Below are 23586 nucleotides of genomic sequence, written 5' to 3'. Positions count from 1 at the left end.
AAAACCTAAAAACAGTCAACCCTGGACAATTTATTTTCCAAGTAGGAGCCTAGACGTTTGTGTTTGGAAATGTATTTAATGTCTAATGCAGTATGAAATTTACATAATGTACAGTCACCATCTACCATTGTAATGTTCTTAGTATTTCTTTTATCTCTTGTGCAAGGTTTTATATAATATGTTCCCTTCTCTTATCAAGAATTTTTATAATAACTTACAGTATGTTCAATTACAGTATTTTACTTTATCTCTAAAAATACATGTCATGATAATCTAATACTGTATTTATATTGTGGCTTTCTTTTAGCAGCTGTTATATATATGCCTATTTCGGTATTGTTCATAAACAAGGAAATCTGTTGGCTGTGTGTTTCACATGTATGTCAAAGTACAGAATACGTTTTCAGGCATTGCCCCTTTTAAGAAGTTTCCTGCTTAAGAAGCTTTTTTTTTTTTTTTTTTGGTCCCTTGAAGAACTTCTTAACAGAATTTCACTGTACATGGATAAATAAGGTACATACTGGCAGAGATATGAGAGAGTTGTTGATCCGTGAAATATGAGAAAGAAGTGTGAAATTATGAAATAATGTTATATGAGGGAAAGAATCAATGAATTATGATAAATGTGAAGAGATATGAGGAAGGATTTTCATATGTGAATGAATAAAGAGTAGTTAAGTAACACAAATGTGTATCAATGGTAGACTGAGTGGTAATAATGATGTTTACGTATTAAATAATCCATATCGCATGGCAAATGGCAATTTAGTATTAAACTTACGAGCTAATGATAGGTAATGGTCATCAAAATTAAATCCAGTAACCCATGATCATCAATCAGATGGCAATTTCAAGGTTGAATACATATTATATGTGTGGTTTAAGCTGATTAAAGCTAATATAACAGGTTGTTAGTTAGGATATACGATCTTAATGTCGTCTTAATAATATTCTACGACTAATGAGGACTTACCTATTTCTATAATAGATATTTGAATATATATATTTACTGATGATTAATTTAGAAAATATTATATGGTAAGTAGCCAGTGCAAGCTATACATAAGTGAAACTGATCTTCTTCTGTGTACGTCTAATTTGTGAAGACATATCAAAGCAATCATTCTTAATATCAAAAATATTTTATTCTTAATGTCATATTTTTTTGTATTTCAATCTGAATATCAAAACATTTTATTTTTTTAACATTTCAATTTCCTGATAACTTAATATTTCAACATTAGAAGTTTAATTTTTGAATATGTGAGAGGCAATTTGTGTTGAGAAAGATTAAGTTTGGTTAACTAATTCCAATCTACGAAGACTTATATGATGTGAATGATGTAATTTTAAAGTGACACGTTGAGGACAAGCTGAGATGACTTTCTTTTTAATGATCATTGTGACAATTTATATGAAGTGAAGATGTTATTGAGCAAATACTTAAAAAAGTAATATTCCTAATTTTGATAATAATTTTGAGCCTCAAGCAAGTATTTAATTTATTCAGCATATTTATAGTTTTGAATAAAAGATAGTAAGAATTAATTCATTTTTATTATTTACAGATTATACTATAGTACGGTACTTAAGATCATGGTAATGCAAGTACATATTTGCTGACTCTGCGGTTGACATACGATAGAAACATCCGTCGAATTTGTCTGGCATGAATAGAAGTGTTATGTTGGATAAGTCTCATCTGAAATCACATTTAAAAAAATTTTAATATATTTTGCTACAAACCCTGACATGCTCACTGACCCTAACCGTGGATTTTTCTTGAACACTGCGAGATTTGGACTCGGAATGGCGCACATGCTCAACAACAGACTCACCCGTTCATGGTAATGCAATTTCCGTTTTGTGTAATACAGAATGCGCTAACTTAATATGAGAATATCACAACACTTTAATGAAAAGCTTGGTTTACATGCATATAGTAGGATTAATTATAATAACACTTACAAATCGAGGTGGTTGTCTGCATCCACGAGGCTCCACTTCCAATGACTTGTTATACAGATAATTGCTGATATCAGTGTCCTTCTGATCATCAAAGGGTGAAAGGGTTTCCAAGAAGTGCTAAAAATACACACATATTTCAAACAATAATAACAAAAGTACACCGACTTACATTTTTCAATAATATGAAGTATAGATAAAACTCTCCCTTTCTGATCATTTGGAAGGAACAATCATTCCACCATCGTTTTACTAACAAATTAATTCAAGGTATCGTCAAGAATTAAGTACCTAACAAGAGCTCGCATGACAAAAGTTTCATTTACAGGCAAATATAATAATGATCCTTTGTAGAATACAACAGAATAGAATACTCCCATTTCCTAGTTCTGGATCACCTGGAACTGAGGAGAGAGTAATAATTTATTGCAATTCACATTATTCTGATACAAGAATGTTTTTCTTATTACATTCAAATGTATCTACTACTACCACCTTAAAATGTACACTTACACCTAATTATTATTTCCACCTAATCTCTACTTTGTAGTTTAAAGACAGATTTTTTTTTTTTTTTTTTTTTTTGGTCCTAGACATTAACAGTGTTTTATTGTCTAGGACAACATGTATCTGACCCTTATTATTAACTGACACAAGTATTTGTTTTGTTACGAGTCTAAACAGACTTCTCCTTAGCTTACAATAAACATCGTGAATTAACTGAATGACTGGGTGGATGACAGCTGAGTGGATGAGCTGCTCATGCACGCATGAATGAATAAACACTCCTCTCTCCCAGTCACAGATAGCCATCAACTGGGGAGGGAGCATCCGTACTTAAATGAGTGATGGGATGAACTGAATGCTCTCAGTCAACATCTACAGAGCCCCAGCAGGTAAGGTGAGAACACTGTAGTGTGGATGGATGAATGATGAATGAGTGCATGGGTGAATAAATGACTGAGTTGAATTAAAAGTCTCTTTCCAGTCACGGATAACGACCAACTGGGGAAAAGTCCTTATTACAAAATTAATGACTGGGTGAATGTATGAATGAATGGGTTCACCAATGAATGGATGTCCTTAGCCTACACCTACGGAACTATAGCAGATAAGGTGATGATATTCTAATGTGGATGGATAAGTGAATGTATGAATGAACTGAATAAATGCATGTATTAAAAAAAAAAGTCCCTCTTCCAGTCACGGATAACTACCACCTGGGTAGAATTGAATTAATGAATGAATCAATGAATGAATGCTCTCGACCTCTGGCTACGGAATTCCAGCAGCTGAGGAAGAAACATTTTATCCATTGTAAGCTGAGCAGATTCACATGCAATTTAACACATTAACAGTGACACAACAATACATCCACGATTCTAAACGTTGACTTTGTTCTTGGTTTCTTTTCATATTTTTAGTTAGTACTATTCTTTTTCATTTCCTTCTGCCATACTTCTTAAAATACAAAAAAATTTGCTATTTTCCTGGTGTGATCCATTCTTTGTTTAACAATTTAACAATATTGTATAGAATTCTTTCTCTCTTTCTATTTTTGATTTATATTCACCACCCAAATATTTAATTCTAAGTACATCAGTTTCCATACATAATCACAATAAATGAGCCTCTTCCATTATTTCTTCACAGAATAAACAATAATTTTCATTATGTTTCGCTCTCAGATCCTTATTTTTATACATCCCCATTAGCCACTACACCACACCTCTTAGTTCTCTATTTGGGAGCATTTCTTTCCTACTGACATATTTTGGATAATTTCACAAAATTCTGATAACATTCTTTTAGTCTCACATTCAGCCATAATCATCTGCTCCTCATCGTTACTTTCTTGATTAATCTCTTCTCTTTACTGTTCATCTCTTTATCCCGGTATTCTCCCATTCCTATTCTGTCTAGCATGCTTTTCACTTCTGTCAGCCAATAATCATCACCTGAATGTTTCATCTAGTGTTGGTATGCCAGGTTCAATATTTCCTTTGAACATTTTTAAAATAGTTTCGTTCCAGACTACAAAGTCCAAACTGTGTGAAGCTATTCCCAAATGGTTTCTGGAGATGGTCTCTGATATTCCCAGCTGGTGTATTTGTAGCAGTAGCCACTCCTTCTGAATAAAGCCGTGTTGTTGAAAGTGTGCCAAACCACCAGCTGATAACTAGCGTATGTTATGAGTTGTATCTCCGAATGTAATACATTGTGACTGGAAGCATTCTTTTGATAACTGCTGCTGTTGAAAGCCACACCCTTACTTTCAAGTATATTTCATACTTGTTCTCTACAAGTATCATATCAGGATTTACCTAAACAGCTGTAAATGAGATAAGAGAGACTGCTTTGTTTAGGTTAGGTATTTAGAGTTAGAAACTTCTTGATATCACTGAAAACTGTTTTATACCCCTCAATCAATTTTTTAATTCTAACCTAAACCTTAATGACTTATCTGAGAAATCAAAACATCCTTTTTGACTTCCTTATCTTGGTTTTAAAAAGCTTCAAGTTGACAAGTAGGCAGTCGATCTTTCACGTGATACACAACACCTTCTTGCACTACTTGGCCTTACCACAACGCCCCCCTGATCCACCTTAGACAACTCCCCTTACCTCTACATCCCTTAATCTCTCCCGCTTAACCTACCTCTGCTCATTATCTGTCCTTACTTCCACTTATACTTCATTTATTAGCTCCTCTAAACACGTCTAGCCACCACAGCAAGTTGAACAAGGAGAGCCTCGTAATATTCCTTGTTTTTTAACTTACCAATTTCCCCCTGTTTTTATTTCTAACTAATTTTCCTTTTCTCTATAGACTTCATATATCCACATCAAACACAGGAACTTAGGTCCTACAATATATCTTAGGAACTCATATATGTCTCTATCCACCTTTGGATGTTCCGATAAAACAAAAGGATGTTATTCCTTGCTAGCAACAACTGCACACAAGCTGCATCCTTCAAGATCCTTTTTATCACAATATAACAAGGCAACCCTCAAGATTTAATGTGTTGAATCAAGTCCCTTAACTTGTTCTTATCCATTAATTCAACATCATTATATGTAATTTCAATGCTCACAGCAGGAGTGTACAAGACTGTCATATTGCTTATGAACTTCAATTGAAAACTTTATCTTCGTGAAAAGTGTTACAGTTTTACATATATCCTTTAGTTCTTATACATTTATTAAACATCATTATATGTGATTTCAACACTTACAGCAGGAGTGTACAAGACTGTCACGTTGCTTATGAATTTCAATTGGATATTTCATCGTTATTTATTTATTTATTTATTTATTTATTTATTATTGCTTCTTTCATGTGGCGAAGTTAGGGCACACGGCCCTCTCTTACACTTAACCACGAAAGTGTTACATTTTTACATATACCCTTTACAGTGTGAACATTGTCATATATTTTGTGTTATGTGTGTTGATAATTGTATACCTTTTGCCGTGCTCTTTCAATCGGCTGATGATGGCACCAAATGTGTGTCGAAACCGGTCCCGAATTAAACATGTTGTAACATAAGTTTGTGCAACTGTATATCAGTGTAATGAATAGGTGGAACTTCTTAACTCTCTTTTTAACATCAGGTTAGGTATGGTATCGCCTGGATAGTGCCAAAAGTTCCACGACGGAAAGAATAAAAAAAAAAACAGGAATGTTTGCTGCATTTATAGAATTTATGGAAATCTAATGAGTTTTATTATCATAATAATGTTTAATTTCGTACGTTCGTTGTCTCCCATTTTTTATTAACCCATACCCTAGTACCAGTATGTTTTGTTTGGCGGCTCTGAAAATCGTTGAAAGTAGGTGGGGACATGAAACATTTATTATTATTATTATTTTTATTATTATTATTATTATTATTATTATTATTATTATTTATCAGCTATGTTGACGAGTAAAACAATTGTGATTGGATTGTTTTTATCACATTTTAAACCTACTCCTCTTCTCCCACCAAATGGAAAAAAAAAACTCCTATATTGGCCCGAGTTACAAGATATTAAACATAACTTTGTTAAAGATCTCGCCTGCTTATGTTAATAGGCCTAGCAACAACTGTGAATATTTTTTAACCAAAGTAAAATCGTATCCTCATCCCGAGGTGGTGCAGCTCTTTTCTAGACAGGCCCCCAGTGGAAGGGAGTTGCATGTACCATTTTTACCGCAAATCAACCATCCTGCCATTCGTAAATCTCTGGCAAAACAGTACTGAGAATCGAACTCAGGCTCCAGAGAATGGCAGCTAATTATGCTAACCATTACGCTGGCGGACAGGACATTCTTCACTACAAAACACAGACATATATACATAACTGATGTGTGCTTATAATGCGTGGGTCGGACACAAAACTATTCACCTATTTGTGCGATGTCATCAGAGCTGCAGTAGGCCTACGCTACGGAGGCGGACATTTCTTAACTACAAAACACAGATGTACCGCATGACTTTGACGCGTTTCCATTGTGTGTTTTTTTTTTTTTAAGTTAAAAACTTCATGATCGTTCCGTATTGAATAGAGAAATAAGAAGATGTACAATATTAGAAGGATCCACCTTTCAACACTCCGTTGTAAGTTGAACTAAAAAGAAGTCACAACTTGTTTATTGGGACCGGTTTCGACACATTACAAGTGTCATCATCAGTCAAATAGTAAAGTAGGGCAAGATATAAAGATCTTAAAACAACTAATACATTGAACATAGGCAAAAAATTAACATTGATTCATATCGTAGCAATTCAGTTAATGTCCAAAACACAATGATCGCAGTCAAAAGAGTGAACAGAACATCACGGTCTTGCGCCGAAAACAAATATAGTTGAAGTTCACAAGCAGGTCAAGTATGCACTTATGTAGAGTCGTTGCTAGGCAGGTCTTGTAGGCATTTGTTTCTCAGGCCGAAGAGTAAAAGGTGACGTAATTGAAGTCTTAGGAAAACAGTGTAGGATTTAAATTTCGTCAAATTCAAAGTAGATATATAAGTTTGAAAATAAATTAAAAATATTAAAAAGAATAAATTCAAATAAAAATATATTAAAAATAGGAAGAAATAATAAAAGAAAATTGCAATGTGAGGTTCAACTCGAAACAACTTACCGTAGTAATTGATAGATGAATGGGAGATGATAAATAAAGAAAAGGTTGGGGAACGTTTATTAGGTTTGCGAGGGCTAGGGAGTCTTTCATTTTCACGCCCTTCGTGGCCCTTATCTTCCTTTTACCGATATCTTCATTTTTCAAAGTGTCGGACCTCTTCCTCTCTTTTTTCCTTGGTTTAGTGTTATATAGAAGATATTTACCCATTTGTACTTCCTCTAATAGCAATAATCACCACCACCACACTCTAATAAACTTTCCCCAACCTTTTCTTTATTTATCATCTCCCATTCATCTATCAATTACTACGGCAAGTTGTTTCGAGTTGAACCTCACATTGCAATTTTCTTTTATTATTTCTTCCTATTTTTAATATATTTTTATTTGACTTTATTCTTTTTAATGTTTTTAATTTATTTTCAAACTTACATATCTACTTTGAATTTGACGAAATTTAAATCCTACACTGTTTTCCTAAGACTTCAATTACGTCACCTTTTACTCTTCGGCCTGAGAAACAAATGCCTACAAGACCTGCCTAGCAACGACTCTACATAAGTGCATACTTGACCTGCTTGTGAACTTCAACTATATTTGTTTTCGGCGCAAGACAATGATGTTCTGTTTACTCTCTTGACTGCGATCATTGTGTTTTGGACATTAACTGAATTGCTACGATATGAATCAATGTTAATTTTTTGCCTGTGTTCAATGTATTAGTTGTTTTAAGATCTTTATATCTTGCCCTACTTTACTATTTGGCTGATGATGACACTTGTAATGTGTCAAAACCGGTCCCAATAAACAAGTTGTGACTTCTTTTTAGTTCAACTTACAACGGAGTGTTGAAAGGTGGATCCTTCTAATATTGTACATCATCTTATTTCCATTGTGTGGGTCGTACAGACGAAAACTATTCACAAATATGTGTGATGTCATCAGAGCTGCATAAAGCTTGTAGCCGCTTCGAAGCGGAATCATCGTTGTTCTCTGACTAATTACGTTGGGGGTCCTTGCAGGCAAGATTTATTTTTTCATTTTCTTTGTCACAAAAAGCCAGGGGGGGGGGGGGGGGAGGTATAATACACGAGTAAACACAGTATTACCAATATCTTCCATTTTTTAATATTTTTGTACAACTGCACAAACCGAATGATAAATCGCACATTCACGTGGAAAAAGCAATGCTTGTGAGAATGACCACTGGCTAGTCAGTTTTGGAAGAATACTGTAACACCATATGGTGACACATAGTAGCAATACATAGCTGGAATAGAACCTGTAGTTCGCTCTTCACGTTATACCAATTTTACGTGCACAGATGTCACAGCTGATTTTCTACAGCGTATTGCCTGAAACTCTCCTGTGCCACCATATGGCGTTATATCACCACTGATTTCGAGACCTGTGTGCTGCCATATGGCGTCATGCCATCTCAAATTTGAAGATCAGCACGACACCATATGGTGGCACATGGCACCCAACGTGTTAACCAATATTTTACTACTTTCCTATCTATATTTGCTTGGATGCTGATATCTTTGCACAGTCTTCTAGCTCCACTATTTGCTGCAATACATTCCAGTAGACACATTATTATTTAACAGAATTTATTACTTATTACATCTAATTCTTTTCTGTCTACTTCGATACCCCATATTTCTGCTCCATACAGTGCTCTTGATATCACAAGCACATTTGTGCTCGATAAAGTGGCCAATCCTTTCATTTTAGCACTTCTTATTTGTTCCTTCCACATCCCATTCGATGTTAATATAATTCCTGAATATTCTAATTTATCAACAACTTCTAATTCTACACCTTCTAACCACCAGTGCTTTTGTTTTTCTTTAATTTATTTTCTCTTTTACAAACCATTACATTTGTTTTCCTGATATTGATTTTCAAATTCCATGTTCTGCAATATTCAGCAGATTTCTTAAGTCTGTTTTGCATACTGATTGTTGTTAGTGAGAGCAGAAGTATGTAGTCTGCAAAAACTAGGCCAGGAATTTCTTTGTTGTTTAAGCAGGGGCTTCTCCTATCCTCCTTCCCATGTTCTCTTCGCAGTCCATTACATCATTAATAAAAAGTATAAACGACATTGGTGATAATTTAAATCCCTGCTTAAGTCCAATATTCAAATGTATCCTTCCTATCATTAAATCTTCCTTTACTTCACTTCTGCATACAGTTCTTCTATGGCTTTAATCAAAATTTGACATCCCTATCCGAGCCAGCTTCACAATGACAGTCCGGCAGCTCCCTGAATGAAGAGCTTTATGAAGGTCTACCGATGTAATACATAATCTACCTCCTCCACTTTAAATATTTATCTATTAATATCTGAATTATAAGTATATTATTTGTGGTTCTCATTCCTTTCCCAAATCCTGACTGGTACACCGAGAGTATAGAGTAATCTTCTGCCCATTTCATAATTCTTTTTGCAAAAATCCCAGTGTAGATCTTACTGCGTGTATCCAACAAGGTAATACCCCTATAGATATTTGTGTTTGATCTTTCTCCCTTTCTTCTGTATATGGGACATATTAGCCCCTTTTGCCAAAAACTTGGAATTTTTCTGCCATCAAAGATTTTGTTAAACATTTTAGTTATTATTTCTAGCATATGGCTGTTATTTCCTAGCTCTTTCCAGAATTCATAAATAATTCTATTGATAGCACCTGATTTTCCTCCTTTCTCTTTTTTCAATAAGTCTAATGCCTCATCTGTGGTTATATCATCTAGTACAGGCAGAGTGAACCCATGTATCAATATGCCATTCTCAGTTTTATTCCTTTCCCATGTATCCTTATGCCATAGCAATCCTTGAAATACATTAGCCACTCCTCATTGCTTATTGCTTACTTGTTTTCTGCTTTTATATTCTTTACATATTGTACTAATTCTTTTCCATACTTTCACAATTTCATTTTCTTTACAATACTTATATAATAATAGTACCTCTTTGGCCTGTCAGTTCCTTTTACTTTCATTCATTAAATCTTTGTATTCCTTCTTTTTTACAAAAATCTGCCTGTAAGTTCTGAGATCCCTCATTTCTGTACATTTTTGATGCTTTCATAACTTCATTTTCTTCTTTTACACTAGTCATTATACCATAAGTTGTTTATTTCCCCTTTTCTTTCTCACAGCCACTTTTTTGTCAGCTACTGCTATTGATCTTTCAACCATTCTTATTGCTTCAAATATGTTATTATCCTCTTATCATTTTCTCAATACCTAACTTCAAAATTTCAAAAGTTTCCCCCCTATAGTAGTCCCTAAACTCGTCTCTATAATCCTCACTCTATCTATAGCTTAATAATTTTCTCTTTGCCTAGTTAAAAATGTTGTTTTTCTTTCAATTCTCCTTCATCTCTCAGTAATCAAATAGCAACTGGGAAATGATGAGATGCTGTCCAATTTTTTTACCTGGATGTCTTTAACATAAATTACAGCCTCCTAAGATGCTAACACTAGGTCTATAACAATTCCTCCTGGCTCGACTACGTACATTAAGTTCCCTGAATCATCCTCCATTCAAAATGTACAATTCCTCTATCGTGCACATTTCCAGCAATTTCTCCCCATTCTTGTTATCTTTACTTCTCATTCCTGCTATTAATATTTTATCAATTTCTATATCGTATAATGGATTCTTTTCACCCTCCCCTGAATTGAAATCTCCCATTATAATTATGCCTGCTTCTTCATTCTTTAATATGGTTTACTAATTCAATAATATCTTCAAAGAAGTTTTTTTCTCAAAAGGGGACTCCATTGATGGTTATAGACAAAACCTATGAAAATCTCTCTCCCACTCTGATCTACTTTATTTATTTTTACCCACTCTGCAAATAACCTCAGCCTTTGTGGGTGGGGTTAACTTCCAGTAAGTAACCAGGAGAACCTGACCCCTACAGAGTGCGTCCGCAGGTGGCGGATAGGGGTCCCTACAGTACGTAGGGCTGGTTGAAATTCCCAATACAACCCACAGACCAAAAGGTAGCCCAATTCTTGGGGGGCTTTAAAATACTGGGACACCCTCTCTCCAGGGGTCATGAATATGGAGGGCCCTTACCCTGGGTTATGGGTGAAGACCTCAACGACTTCTACGGCGAAGAAGATGGACTTTCGTACGGTGGAGATGGTGGAAGAGGCAAACCCGTAGCGTCTGTACTCCAACGAGCGGCTACAAAATGCGTCTGATTCCATGTTAGGGGCGGCCTATTTTGAATCTGGCAGGAGGTAATAAAATGCCTTTGGGAGTGGTGAACCCATCATACAAACAGCCTTAAAAATGAGAGCGAGTGAATCGAGGCCTAGGAAAATGCTACAGCGTCACCCTGAAGTGACGCACAGTTCTCGGTGCTCTGGAGTAACTGTGAGAAGTAGGCTACCAGACATCACAAGAATCGGTATCACCAATGTCATGACTTTGAATGGCAAGATAGAAAAACTGATAACAGTATATTGAGAAGAATGACACAGCGATGATGGGAATGAAAGACAAAATGGAAGGGGAAAGGTCAAAAAGAATTGAAGAAAGGGTATAGATTATATTGGAGTGGAGGAAAGATGGCAACAAACGGTGTTGGTGTTACATTGAGAGAAGATCTAGCGCAATATGTGGACAAAATTGACCAGATCAGTGACAGGATAATTAAAATCAGACTTGGACTTAGAGCAGAATCAAGGATTTCATACAGGTTTATGCACCGCAATCAAGGAATGCAGATTAATGTTTAGAAGAGTTCCTAGAAGAACTGGATGTTGTATTGAAGACAAAGAGGTTATAATAATGGGAGACATGAATGCACATGTTGGAACAAACAAACAGGGAAAAGAAGAGATAATTCGCCCCTATGGTTATGAAAACCAAGATGAAGAAGGAGATTTGGTAATAGATTTTTGTAGAAGGAATGAATTAATTGTTGGCAATACGTGGTTTCGAAAAAAGAACTCACAAAAAATAACTAGATATGGTTGGGGAGGTAGAGAGACAAAGAAAATGATTGATCTTATTCTGGTGAAGAAGGAGAAATGTAGACAACTGAAAGATGTGACAGCAATGCCAAGAGCAGATTTTGAAGGAGACCACAATGTGGTGGTAGCCAAATTAAGACTTGGTAAAATAACAAAGTTAATAGAAAAAAGGGAAAGAAAAATAAAGGGATGGAAGTTAAATGAGAAAGAAATAAAGGAAAAGTTTCAGGAGGATCTGAAGAAAGATATTCCCAAAGATGACATGAACAGCGTGGAAGAGGAATGGACATGTTTCAGAAATGGTTTTGTAAAGTGTGCAGTAAACACCTGTGGAAGACTATCAGGGAGGAAAAAGGAAAAGGAGACTCCTTGGTGGAACAGCAGGGTAAAGGAAGCAGTTAACGAGAAACAAATGGCTTGGAGAAAGTGGATAGGCAGCAATAGTACAGGGAATTGGCAGAAATATAAAGAAGCCAAAAAAGGTATGTAAGAAAATAGTACAAGAAGAGAAACGGAAAAGCTCAGAAAGTTTCACAGAAAGTTAACAGGAGGATACAAAGGGAAGTAAAAAGGTTTTGTATGGTTTGGTGAAGAATAGTTTACAAAATAGAGAAGATACAAAACTTGTAAAAACTGAAACAGGCCAGATATTGACACAAAGAGATGACATACTATAAAGATGGGAAGAATACTTCTCAGAACTGCTAAATATTCAATACAGTGAACTGGTAGATGAGAAGGAGCAAGAAGAAACAATGGGGAAAGAAGAATAAGAAAAGGAGATATCGATGTTAGAAATAGAGGAAGCCATATAAAAGATGAAGAGCGGTAGTAAAGCACCAGGAGTGGATGAGGTAACTACGGAAATGATAAAAGCAGCAAGACCAATAGGGCTACAGTGGCTGTATAGATTATTTAGAATAATCTGGAGGAAGAAAGAGATCCTAGAAGAGTGGGAAAAGGGTTTAATTATACCAATATTTAAAAAAGGTGATAAAAAGGAATGTAATAACTACAGAGGGATCACCCTTAATGCCCATGTAGCTAAGCTATTTAATATAGTATTGGAAGGAAGCTAGAAGGAGAAATGGAAGAAGAACGGTACGGTTTTAGGAGAGAGAGATCTACATTTGACCTGATCTTTACATTAAGGCCTGGTTTTCATCAACACATGTTAAATATATACTAACAAGTAGTTAGTTAATACGGAGTTAATTTTAACATCTTGCTAGGTTTCTTGCGTTTCATCAAACTTTTCTTGTGAAATGTTAACTAATCGATTGTTAACCTCCCAATATTGCGAACTGGTGCGAATCAAGGAGGCAGTGGTACGAACATGCTGTATTACAGCGCGCTCCGATGCGCTTTTGTTTGCGTACAGCTTAGGGATGGGCATGAGCGCAGCTCGAGCGGCTCGAGCTGATGACGTCACTGCTCGATCTAGGTCGAGCAGTACTCGAGCAGGAGTATGGCCTGCCATCTATGAGTGATTACCTTGTACTAAATCAGATGAGTGGCAATCTTCTTTGCTCTTTTAATACTAATGAAATGAAACCAGTGTGTGTACAGGAACACAACTGAACAAACTATATCCTCACCCGGCAATTTCAGAAATAGCTTGTTACATTTCGTACCATGAAAATAATATTTATAATGATAACGCCTTAACATTATTAACGGAATACATTGAATCCCTTACACAACATAGGAGTATATGGATTATATGGTTGTTATCCTAGAGTAATATTATCGCCTGAGAAATGATACGGCGTAATATGTAAGTAAGCCCGCCTCTGTGGTGTAGTGGTTAGCGTGATTAGGCGCCACCCCTGGAGGTCCGGGTTCGATTCCCGGCTCTGCCACGAAATTTGAAAAGTGGTACGAGGGCTGGAACGGGGTCCACTCAGCCTCGGGAGGTCAACTGAGTAGAGGTGGGTTCGATTCCCACCTCAGCCATCCTCGAAGTGGTTTTCCGTGGTTTCCCACTTCTCCTCCAGGCAAATGCCGGGATGGTACCTAACTTAAGGCCATGGCCGCTTCCTTCCCACTCCTAACACCTTTCATATCCCATCGCCGCCATAACACCTATCTGTGTCGATGTGACGTAAAACCAATAGCAAAAAACCCAGTTATATTATATCGGACGCAGGACTTCAGGTCTGTTCACATTTTTTTATTATGTAGGAGAAATAGTAAATATAGCATTATAATAAAACTGAACAGAATATATTATTAAAATGATACATACAATGTTCAGAAGAACCAAAAATGGAAGTAGCGACCAAGTAACGAAAGGAAAACCACATAAATACTATCACTATGCAGAGCTCATCGCCATGTCGAGCAGTCACTTCCATTTGATTAAAAGAAAAGTACTTCTGGGCATATATGGATTTAATAAACTGATGCGTCCATTATGACTTACGGTACGTATGCATTTCTGTAGAATGGACGCTATCGCTAATGACTCTACTTCTACTCTACGCGTAGTGCCGGAAGGTGAATATCAACGTGAATGAGTGCAGACGGAATTGTGGCTCGAGCCCTAACACACACTCCTGCTTAGCGCACATGCAAGCCTACGTCACGAGGGAATTCCGTGTTGCTCGATCTGGCTCGACCACGCTCGACACACCAGTTCGTGACGTCAACACTCGAGCCTGCTCGAGCAGGCAATCGAGTGGCCCATCCCTAGTACAGCTGTAAAATATAGCGCGAGAAGTGAAACGGAATCGTAGTTCTATTATTTTTCCTCCTTCGAAAAAGGGTTGTTAATTGAATTAGTTAGTAAATGTAAGCTATATAAGTTATTGAGTGCAAGCGCACGGTTGGCTTGACGATCAAACAAAAGGACAAGGCGTGGGAGAAAGTCCACGATGGTTTCAATGGGGTTAACAGATACTTTTTTAGCGGGTATCCACTGTCACCTAACAAAATCACTTCGTTAATTGTCCAACTTCAAACTGTGCTGCGATATGGGAGTTATTAAATATTGTATTGTCGTGTGCAGAACCAGACCACCTAGCAAGTATATCCCTGATTTGGAGGTTAGGCTCATTAATCACCTGAACATTAACAGAAAAATATCCCTTCCGATTACGATATATTTCGGCCCAATTGCCTCCAGGTGATTGGATTCTTTCATGTGTTTAATCTATAGCACCTAGAACAAACACTAGGAAAACGGCTTATTTCATAGAAGTCGCGGATAATTTGCTGACGCTCTTCTACTGAAGGGAATGTAATGTTATATGCTTCCTCCTCATGGATGCTATTGCTGCAGACACTCGTCAAACAACTCTAGTAACAGTGGCTTTAGAAATTCCAGCATTGTCTCCGACCATTATGTGAAAATAACCAGTAGCAAAAAATCGTAATATTATCAGTACCTGCAACATTGGAGAAAGAGGTTAAGTTTCTCTTCGTATGATATTGTAACCTCACTCGAATTTCGTCAACAACCTTAGCAACGACTATTTTCGATAACCTGTATCTATGAAGAAATTCCTCATCCGTCAAATTTTCAAAAGTCATTACGTCGCTGAACTCTTCTTCGATCAGGACTGTTTTGTAAAAGATCTAAATAGAGCAATTCCGCATCGAAAGCAAGATTCATAGCAGCCATTTTGGAACAGGTTGCTAAATGCTAATGTTAGCCATTTAACATTGGAAATGGCTGATGTTAACTTTAATACGCAGTTTAACATTTGTTAATGTTAACAGTTGTTGATGAAACGCAAATTTTCTTAAATCGTATGTTAAAATGATTTAACACCTTGTTAAGTACTAACATGTGTTGATGAAACCGGGCCTAAGATACAGTGGAACCTCGATTCTCTGTTTTTTGGGGGACCATGAAAACAAAACATACAACACGGGAAGACGGAAAATCCGGGAATGAATGAAAACCATCAACAATTTGGCTAAACATCACAAAAATGAAATATGTATAATTATAATGTTACAAAAACTCCTAAACCAAACCAAACCAAACTACAGCCCCAATGGGACTGCCTGCCAAGCGTCCGCTGCTCAGCCCGAAGGCCTGCAGATTATGAGGTAACGCATGGTCAGTGTGAAGAATCCTCTTGGCCGATATTCTTGGCTTTCTAGATCGGGGTCACCACCTGACCATTAGATAGCTCCTCAATTAAAGGTAATCACGTAGGCTGAGTGGACCTGGAACCAGCCCTTATATCCAGGTAAAATTGCCTGACCTGGTCGGAATCGAACCCGGGCCCTCTAGATGAGAGGTAGGCATGTTAGACCGCAAAACCGCATTAATTACCGGTACGCTAGTTCAAAATCTCAATGGGTACCTTATATTCAACTTTACAGGGGAATCTTCGTCAGTTTCCCGTGAAAACTTCTTTCAGTTCAGTAACTTTGATTAGCCAAACTCTTTGAAAACATGGTTTCAAATGTAAGTATCGATTCTCAAAATTCTCGAATGCATTATATTCAATTCTGCCCGTCACTAATCCAATCAAATTGGAAAGAGAAAAAAGAATGTCATCAAAACTTCAAAAATTACGGTTATTCGTGACCTTGAGGTCATCTGGAAAGCGCGCTCGCTGCACATGTCAGTACGAGCTGGAAATGATACAACCCATTTAAATGTAACGTGTGCAAATAAAACGACTGTGGTTTTTGGCATTTTAAAACGAAAACGTGACATTGCCAGGATTATATTAGGACCAAAACAGTAATAGGCAATCCCAAAACCTCCCATTGCTTTTTTTTTTTTTTAATGTAAGGTGCAACATCTATTCTTGCCTCGATAACATAACCGTGTACAATAATATTGAAATACTAAATTTGTATTAAGAGGGAGCAGTTTCGATTCCTGCCCGAAAGCCCAGTTACTCTACAGTGCCCTGAAGAGAGTGCCGAAAACCTGTTCGGCAGTATGATAAAAAAAATAAAAGTAAAAATATAAATGTCTAACCCTGGATATAATGTGGACGTTTTATACGTGCGAACATTTGATGAAACTCCATCCGTCTTCAAGCAGAGCTGTCAAAATGTGCAGTGTCTCCTTACAATTTGTTGTGGCCACTCTCTGCTTTATGATTTCCGAGATTCTCTAAACAATACCACCCGAATGCGATGCTAAGATGGTCCCTTATGCAAGTTCATCACCGATCACTTTTCCAGTACAGTAGGGCCTACTTGCTCTAATTATCGCAATGACGGGGCGTTAACGCCAAGATCCAAAGTACGCACAGCCGTCCTTTCGTGAGGTACAATTTATTAAAATATGATTGATCGAGGATTTAGCGCTGATGGGACTGAAATTTCTGGACGGTTGATCTAGGAAATCGTTTCTTCAAGGAACAGATAATGCAGGATTTTTACAATGTGATTTAATTATGATGCTCGTGGCACCACGTAATTCGAACGCATATTCCGGGAAAACGTAGTTTCTGGGAACGGATAATCAAGGTTCCACTGTATATGATGGAGAAAAGATGGGAGTTTGGAAGAGACATAGTGATGATATTTATTGACATTGAGAAAGCTTATGACAGTGTGCCCACACATTTGGTATGGAACACATTAAGGAAAAGAAAAAACTTGTTAACAGAGTGGAAGTGCAAATTATAAAAGCTATGTACAAAATTTGTGTTAGTAGTGTGAAGACTAGTATAGGAAGAACAAAATGGCTTAAAGTAGAAACTGGTCTCCAACAAGGAATTGTACTATCCCCCATACTATTCATCATAGTCATGGATGAAATTCATAAGAACATTAAACGGAGATTGGGAAGACAGGCAACATGTTGTTTGCAGATAATGTAATGGCGTATGGCTTTTAGTTCCGGGAGTGTCCGAGGACATGTTTGGCTCGCCAGGTGCAGGTCTTTTGATTTGACTCCCGTAGGAGACCTGCGCGTCGTGATGAGGATGAATTGATTATGAAGACAACACATACACCCAGCCCCCGTGCCTTCGAAATTAACCAATGATGGTTAAAATTCCCGGCCCTGCCGGGAATCGAACCCGGGACCCCTGTGACCAAAGGCCAGCACGCTAACCATTTAGCCACGGAGTCGGACTTGTTTGCAGATGATATAGTGATATAGGGGGTGAGGATGAAACGGAAGTGCAAAAACAAGTAGATGTATGGAATCAAGAGACAGAAAAATTTGGGATGAAAGCAAGCACAGAGAAAAGTAAATCAATAGTGATGACAAGAGGAAGGGAGGAAGATAAAACTGAATGATAAGTTTATGGAAGTGGTTAAAAGTTTCAAGTACTTGGGAAGTGTGATCACAGAAGATGGAAATATAACCGAGGAAATTGGGCAAAGAATACAACAAGCAAACAGCTTCTACCACAATGGAAGGGGTATTTTGTGGAACCAAGATGTCCTGAAGAAATGTAAGAAAGTATTAATATTCAACCTATTATGAACCCATACTAACCTATGCAACTGAAACGTGGACTACAACAAAATGAGAGGAAAGTAGAATACAGGCAGCGGAGATGAAATTCCTAAGAGGTATCGAGGGCAAGATCAGAAAGGATAGAATTGGAAATGAAGAGATAAGGAAAAGAACAGGAATCTTGAAACTTCAAGACAGGATAGAAACAACAAAGCTAAAGTGGTATAGGCATATGACGAGAATGGGAGAAGAGAGAAAGGAGAAGAGTGGTGAGGAGACAGGCAGCGATGGAGGTCCTCGATTCACAACCCGACCCGGGAAGCTGGAAACGGGAAATGAAGTTCATGATGATTTTTACCCAAATCATTTCCTCAAATCCTGATTCTCACAACTCTAACTGATTACATATTTCATCTTTCACGATCACTGATATCCTTTCGGGTAACACCCTTTCATGCTCCTTTCATGTTTTGTTCTACTACAGACCTTAAAAGCTGGTATTTGTACTTTGTACCCCCTAACAGTCAAGTCTCAATCATCCCTGGAATCTCATTACTTTGCATTAGAACTCTGACTTCATCATTTCCCAGTTTACTCAATATACCCTCAATATTTGTTAATCCCACAAAACAGTTTAGTTTTTTCAAGGGTACATCTGCTGAAGCCAAGGCTTTACTTCTTGTCATTCATGCTTTTTCTCACTGTATAATAGATCCAATTGGGGAGTTAACTAAAGCATTTCCTCTTCCAAACCCCTGGCTTCCTCAGTCTTCGTCAACCATTTTTTAGCCCAAATATCTTACACATTTAGTGCTGGCTTATGTTTCTTTTCTTCTTTACTCTCTGGGTTGTCTTGCTTCATGGAGACTCCCCCATCTCCCTCATATTATTGAACTGTTTTCCTGGATTGAGGACATCTCGTTTCGAATGCTGAGTCATCCTGTTCACTGTCTCTGCTTTGCTGATTTACACACACTGCAACTGACTCAGATCTGCTGTAATCACTCGCTAGGCCGCTGACTTTCCGTATAGCTAACATATCAGGGCAATGTTCCAGCTCGCATAGCTGGTTACCAGTCCATTTCCTACTACAAGATCGCTTGCTACTGTAAGTCTATTTCCGTGGGAAAATGCTTTCAGACACGAATGCCGCACCTTTCCTTGATGAAAATGTGATGATCTCATATTTTCCATTCCTTCTTGATCTAATTCTTTTTTTAATCCATATTTTTGTTCTCTTCAAGCTCTTCACACTATCCAAAAATTTTCAGGCCTTCAAACTTAATACAATACATACTTTCACTGGTCTTCTTCCCATATTTCTCCCTAATCTACTAAAGGCACTATGAATATCACTCTCGTTACACTCGACCTTCAATTTCTCCCTCTTCAAAGAAAGTACTCTGTCTAACATATCATTGAAGTTATCTTGTCGGACTCTACCAGTCAATAGTATGCTTCTCTTTCTATCTTCCTTCACTCATGCCCATTCCTTTTCTTTGAGTTCTCTTAGACTTCCTTCTAAATCGAGGACTTTATTCCTGATTTCATCTAGCTCGTTCTTATTCTGCAGTAGGATCTCCTTGATATCGTTGAGTTCTGTTTGTAGGAAGGTCTTCAAATCCTTAAATTCCTTTTTCTTTTGGTCCATTAATATTTCCTTGATCTTCTCCACTTGACATTCTTGCATGACCTCCTTGAGCTTCTATATATCTTCCCAGGGCAGTCCAGAGTCTGAGTTTAACTCCATCACACCGATCACTGGTAGCACGATCACCACAACTGATGATAATACCATTTGTGTGATGTTGAAGCTATTGTTCAACATTTGAACAGATTTCACTTTCCACCTGCCCTGCCACCTGCCTATAGCACACCTATATTGATCAACTGAAACTCTCATATTAGCACACTCGTACACTTATTACCCACTCAGCAAACTGCGTCCTTTCACCTCATGAGCTGAGTAGCAACTGATACTCTGTAGTAGGGTACACATTACTATTAAACATACTGTAATCAATCTCAATCTTGCCCATGCACTTGTTCCAATGGTACAGTGGTGGTGGTGGTGGTGGTGGTGGTGGTTGTTTTAAGAGGAAGTACAACCATCGTCTAAGAACAAATTAAGTGGTAAATATTATTTCGCTGAAGAAGGGAATTATGTTTTCTTGAAACATGTACGATTAGGTAGTATGTATTAAACAGTTTTTGTTGTTGTTGTATAGTACTGACAAGGTGGGCTCACAGTCTCCTTTTTCAGTGTAGTGAGATTGTCACCTCTCATGGCAACGATTTTTCGGTACCCTCAATTATTTAGAACTGTTTCCGTTTTTAAATGATAGATATCCTCGATACCAGGAAATACTTAGAGGACGGTTCTAACTTGTGTTTTGCTCAATAGAAATTACTTTATCGTATATTTACATACATATCCTTTGACTTGACACAAATGCTGTTTCCTGGTTTGTGACATTGTGAATGACAGTAACGGCAAACGGATGATCATTGTTCTACATGTTTATGTAGTTTATTTGGTGGTTTTATAGCAGTATTTTAGGCAATATATATACTTTATTTCTTAGTTTCTTAGATAATTCAGTCTGTAATTTGGAAGTATTTTTTTACAAGTTGTTTTACATCACACCAGCACAGAAAAGTCTTATGGCGATGGTGAGACAGGAAAGAGCTAGGCGTGGAAAGAAAGGGGCTGTGGCCTTAATTAAGGTACAGCCCCAACATTTGCCTGGTGTGAAAATGGGAAACCAAGGAAAACCATCTTCAGGGCTGCCAACAGTGGGATTCAAACGCACTATCTCCCGAATACTGGATACTGGCTGCACTTAAGCAACTGCAGCTATCGAGCTTGGAAGGGAAGTAATTTTAGTGAGTAGTTTACATGTAGTATTACACGTAGTTCAGTACAGTATCGTGAAGTTACGAGTGCACATAATGTGTGTGAGATGGCAAAGCAAAATGTGCATTTAGCTGACGAATTAACAGAATATCTAGATCATTACTCGAGTGATGGTGATAATCTTTCATCAGAATCTAAAAGTGGGGAAGGTGATGTGCAGAATCCTGCACTGCCAGATAGTGATGTTGGTAGTGTGGACAGTTATGTATATTATGATGATCATCATGATGATTGACATATCATAGCACCACAGCAACCCACACCCTTTTCACATTAGTATCACGAACTGACAAGACCCAAACATATGCCACCACAAGATTCACCTCCCATTTTTTTATTGCAATTTGCTTTTTGCCTCGGTCCTTATAACTTTGTCAGGGAAACCAAACGTTCTGCCTGCCAGTTTCTGACTAGAAATGAGAACAATTTATCTCCATTTCATAAATTGAAGGACATAACAGTGCCAAAATTACGGGCTTCCTGGCATGTGTATTGAACATGGGGATAAACAGGAAATCTACGATTGCCTCATACTGTTCATCATGTCTGTCCCAGTTGACTCCTTGGTGTGGGAATGTGTTTTCATTTTCCAGATTCCTGCACATTTTTAGATGGGCTCCTTCTGGTGATATGAACCCAGTATCAGATACCAACTTTTAGCTGAACATGCTAATACTGTAATATATTTACATATCACTACATTCCATATGAAGAACTAAACATTGATGAAAGTGTAGCAGGCACAAAAAATAAGATATGTCTAATGCAGTATTTGTGCAAGAAGCATCATCATATATGGGGAATAAAATTCTGGATACTTTGTGATTCAGTTTCTCACTATTCCTTAGTATTGTTTACATACTGGGGGAGATAGATCTCAAGAAGACAAAGACAGTACTGTATCAGAAAATATGGTCTTGGATATACTGTAGTCATGAAATTAGTGAAACTGGGTGACAACTTACAAAAAGTGTACCATGGGTTTGTGGAGATTTTTTATTATGTTATTGTTTAAACGTCCCACCAACTATTTTTGAAGGTTTTCTGAGACACCGAGGTGCCGGAATTTTGTCTTACAGGAGTTCTTTTACATGCCTGGAAATCTACTGACAAAAGACTGACTTATCTGAGGACCTTCAAATACAACCAGACTGAGCTAGGATCGAATCTGCCAAGCTGGGGGACATTTTTTATGGCGGTGTCACTTGTGAGGGACTTGTTCAAGCTGGGTAGCTATATAACTGGTGCAGTACGAAGGAATAGAAAATACCTGCCTAAATCTTTTTAAAAAGAAGTTTTCAATAGGGGAAAATATATATTGCTGTTCTGGACCTGTTTTGACCTGTGCCTATAGAGAACAGAAATCACAAAGGGCATCTGTGATTCTTCTCTCCAGTACAGCAATTACAAATGATAGAAAAATGAAAGCAAACGGAGGAAATGTAAGTAAACTTGTGACTACACCTGAAGTTATTCAGAGTTATAGCAAATTCATGGGTGGCACTGATACTTCTGACATGATATTGTATGTCTACCTCAATGAACCAAGAACTGTTTGATAATGGAAGAAGGTAGAATTCAACATCTATGCCAGGATGGTACTCAATTCATATAATCTCTATCAGGAAGGGTCAGGGAAAATAAAAATAAAAATCCAGGTTCAGGTTCATGGTAGATACTATTAAAGATTTGTGGAGTAAATGGATGCAAACCAAGGGCACTCCAGCAAATGATCCATGAGGGGTCTGCAGGGTTGAGAAAACTTCCTGATAGGAGGTAATTCAGACGTTCTGTATGCACCTCAAAGGGGGAAGAAACTATGATCGAGGGCCATATGTGCCAGATGCACTAAAGTTCTGCATGGAGTGTGTTTTGAAAAACATAAGTGTGCGCAGGTCAACATCACTTTACCATACATTTTTCAGTATATCTTCAGATCTAAACAAACAAACAAACAAACAAACAAACAAACAAACAACAACAATTATAACCTGCCCAGAGGGTGAAATCGTGTGTAATGGTGCTGCATCTTATATCCACTTATAAAGAGGACCTGCACTTTGTTTGTGCCTTCCAAGGAGTATTTGTGGCTTTCTTTTGAGTGCTGGGTTTGTGTTGGTGTTATCCAAAGAATCTACTTTCGTTTAATATTGTTTTTATGGTTTATATTTATTATTAATTTTGAGCCATA

At 37.3% G+C, this 23586-nt stretch overlaps 1 protein-coding gene across 1 annotated transcript in view; it reads right to left on the bottom strand.

The window, feature by feature from the left end:
• Sos (Son of sevenless) overlaps positions 1–23586 on the bottom strand; it is a 765665-nt gene that overhangs the window by 102995 nt on the left and 639084 nt on the right. Inside the window, exon 21 of the mRNA XM_067134824.2 lies at positions 1969–2085. Within this exon, the coding sequence (XP_066990925.2) occupies positions 1969–2085 (117 nt within the window). The remainder of the gene's footprint in view (positions 1–1968; positions 2086–23586) is intronic.

The sequence above is a fragment of the Anabrus simplex genome, chromosome 1 (assembly GCF_040414725.1).
Source record: "Anabrus simplex isolate iqAnaSimp1 chromosome 1, ASM4041472v1, whole genome shotgun sequence".
NCBI classification, from domain to species: domain Eukaryota; kingdom Metazoa; phylum Arthropoda; class Insecta; order Orthoptera; family Tettigoniidae; genus Anabrus; species Anabrus simplex.
The sequence above is the reverse complement of the archived record's forward strand: the minus strand, read 5'-3'. Positions and strand labels throughout refer to the sequence as shown.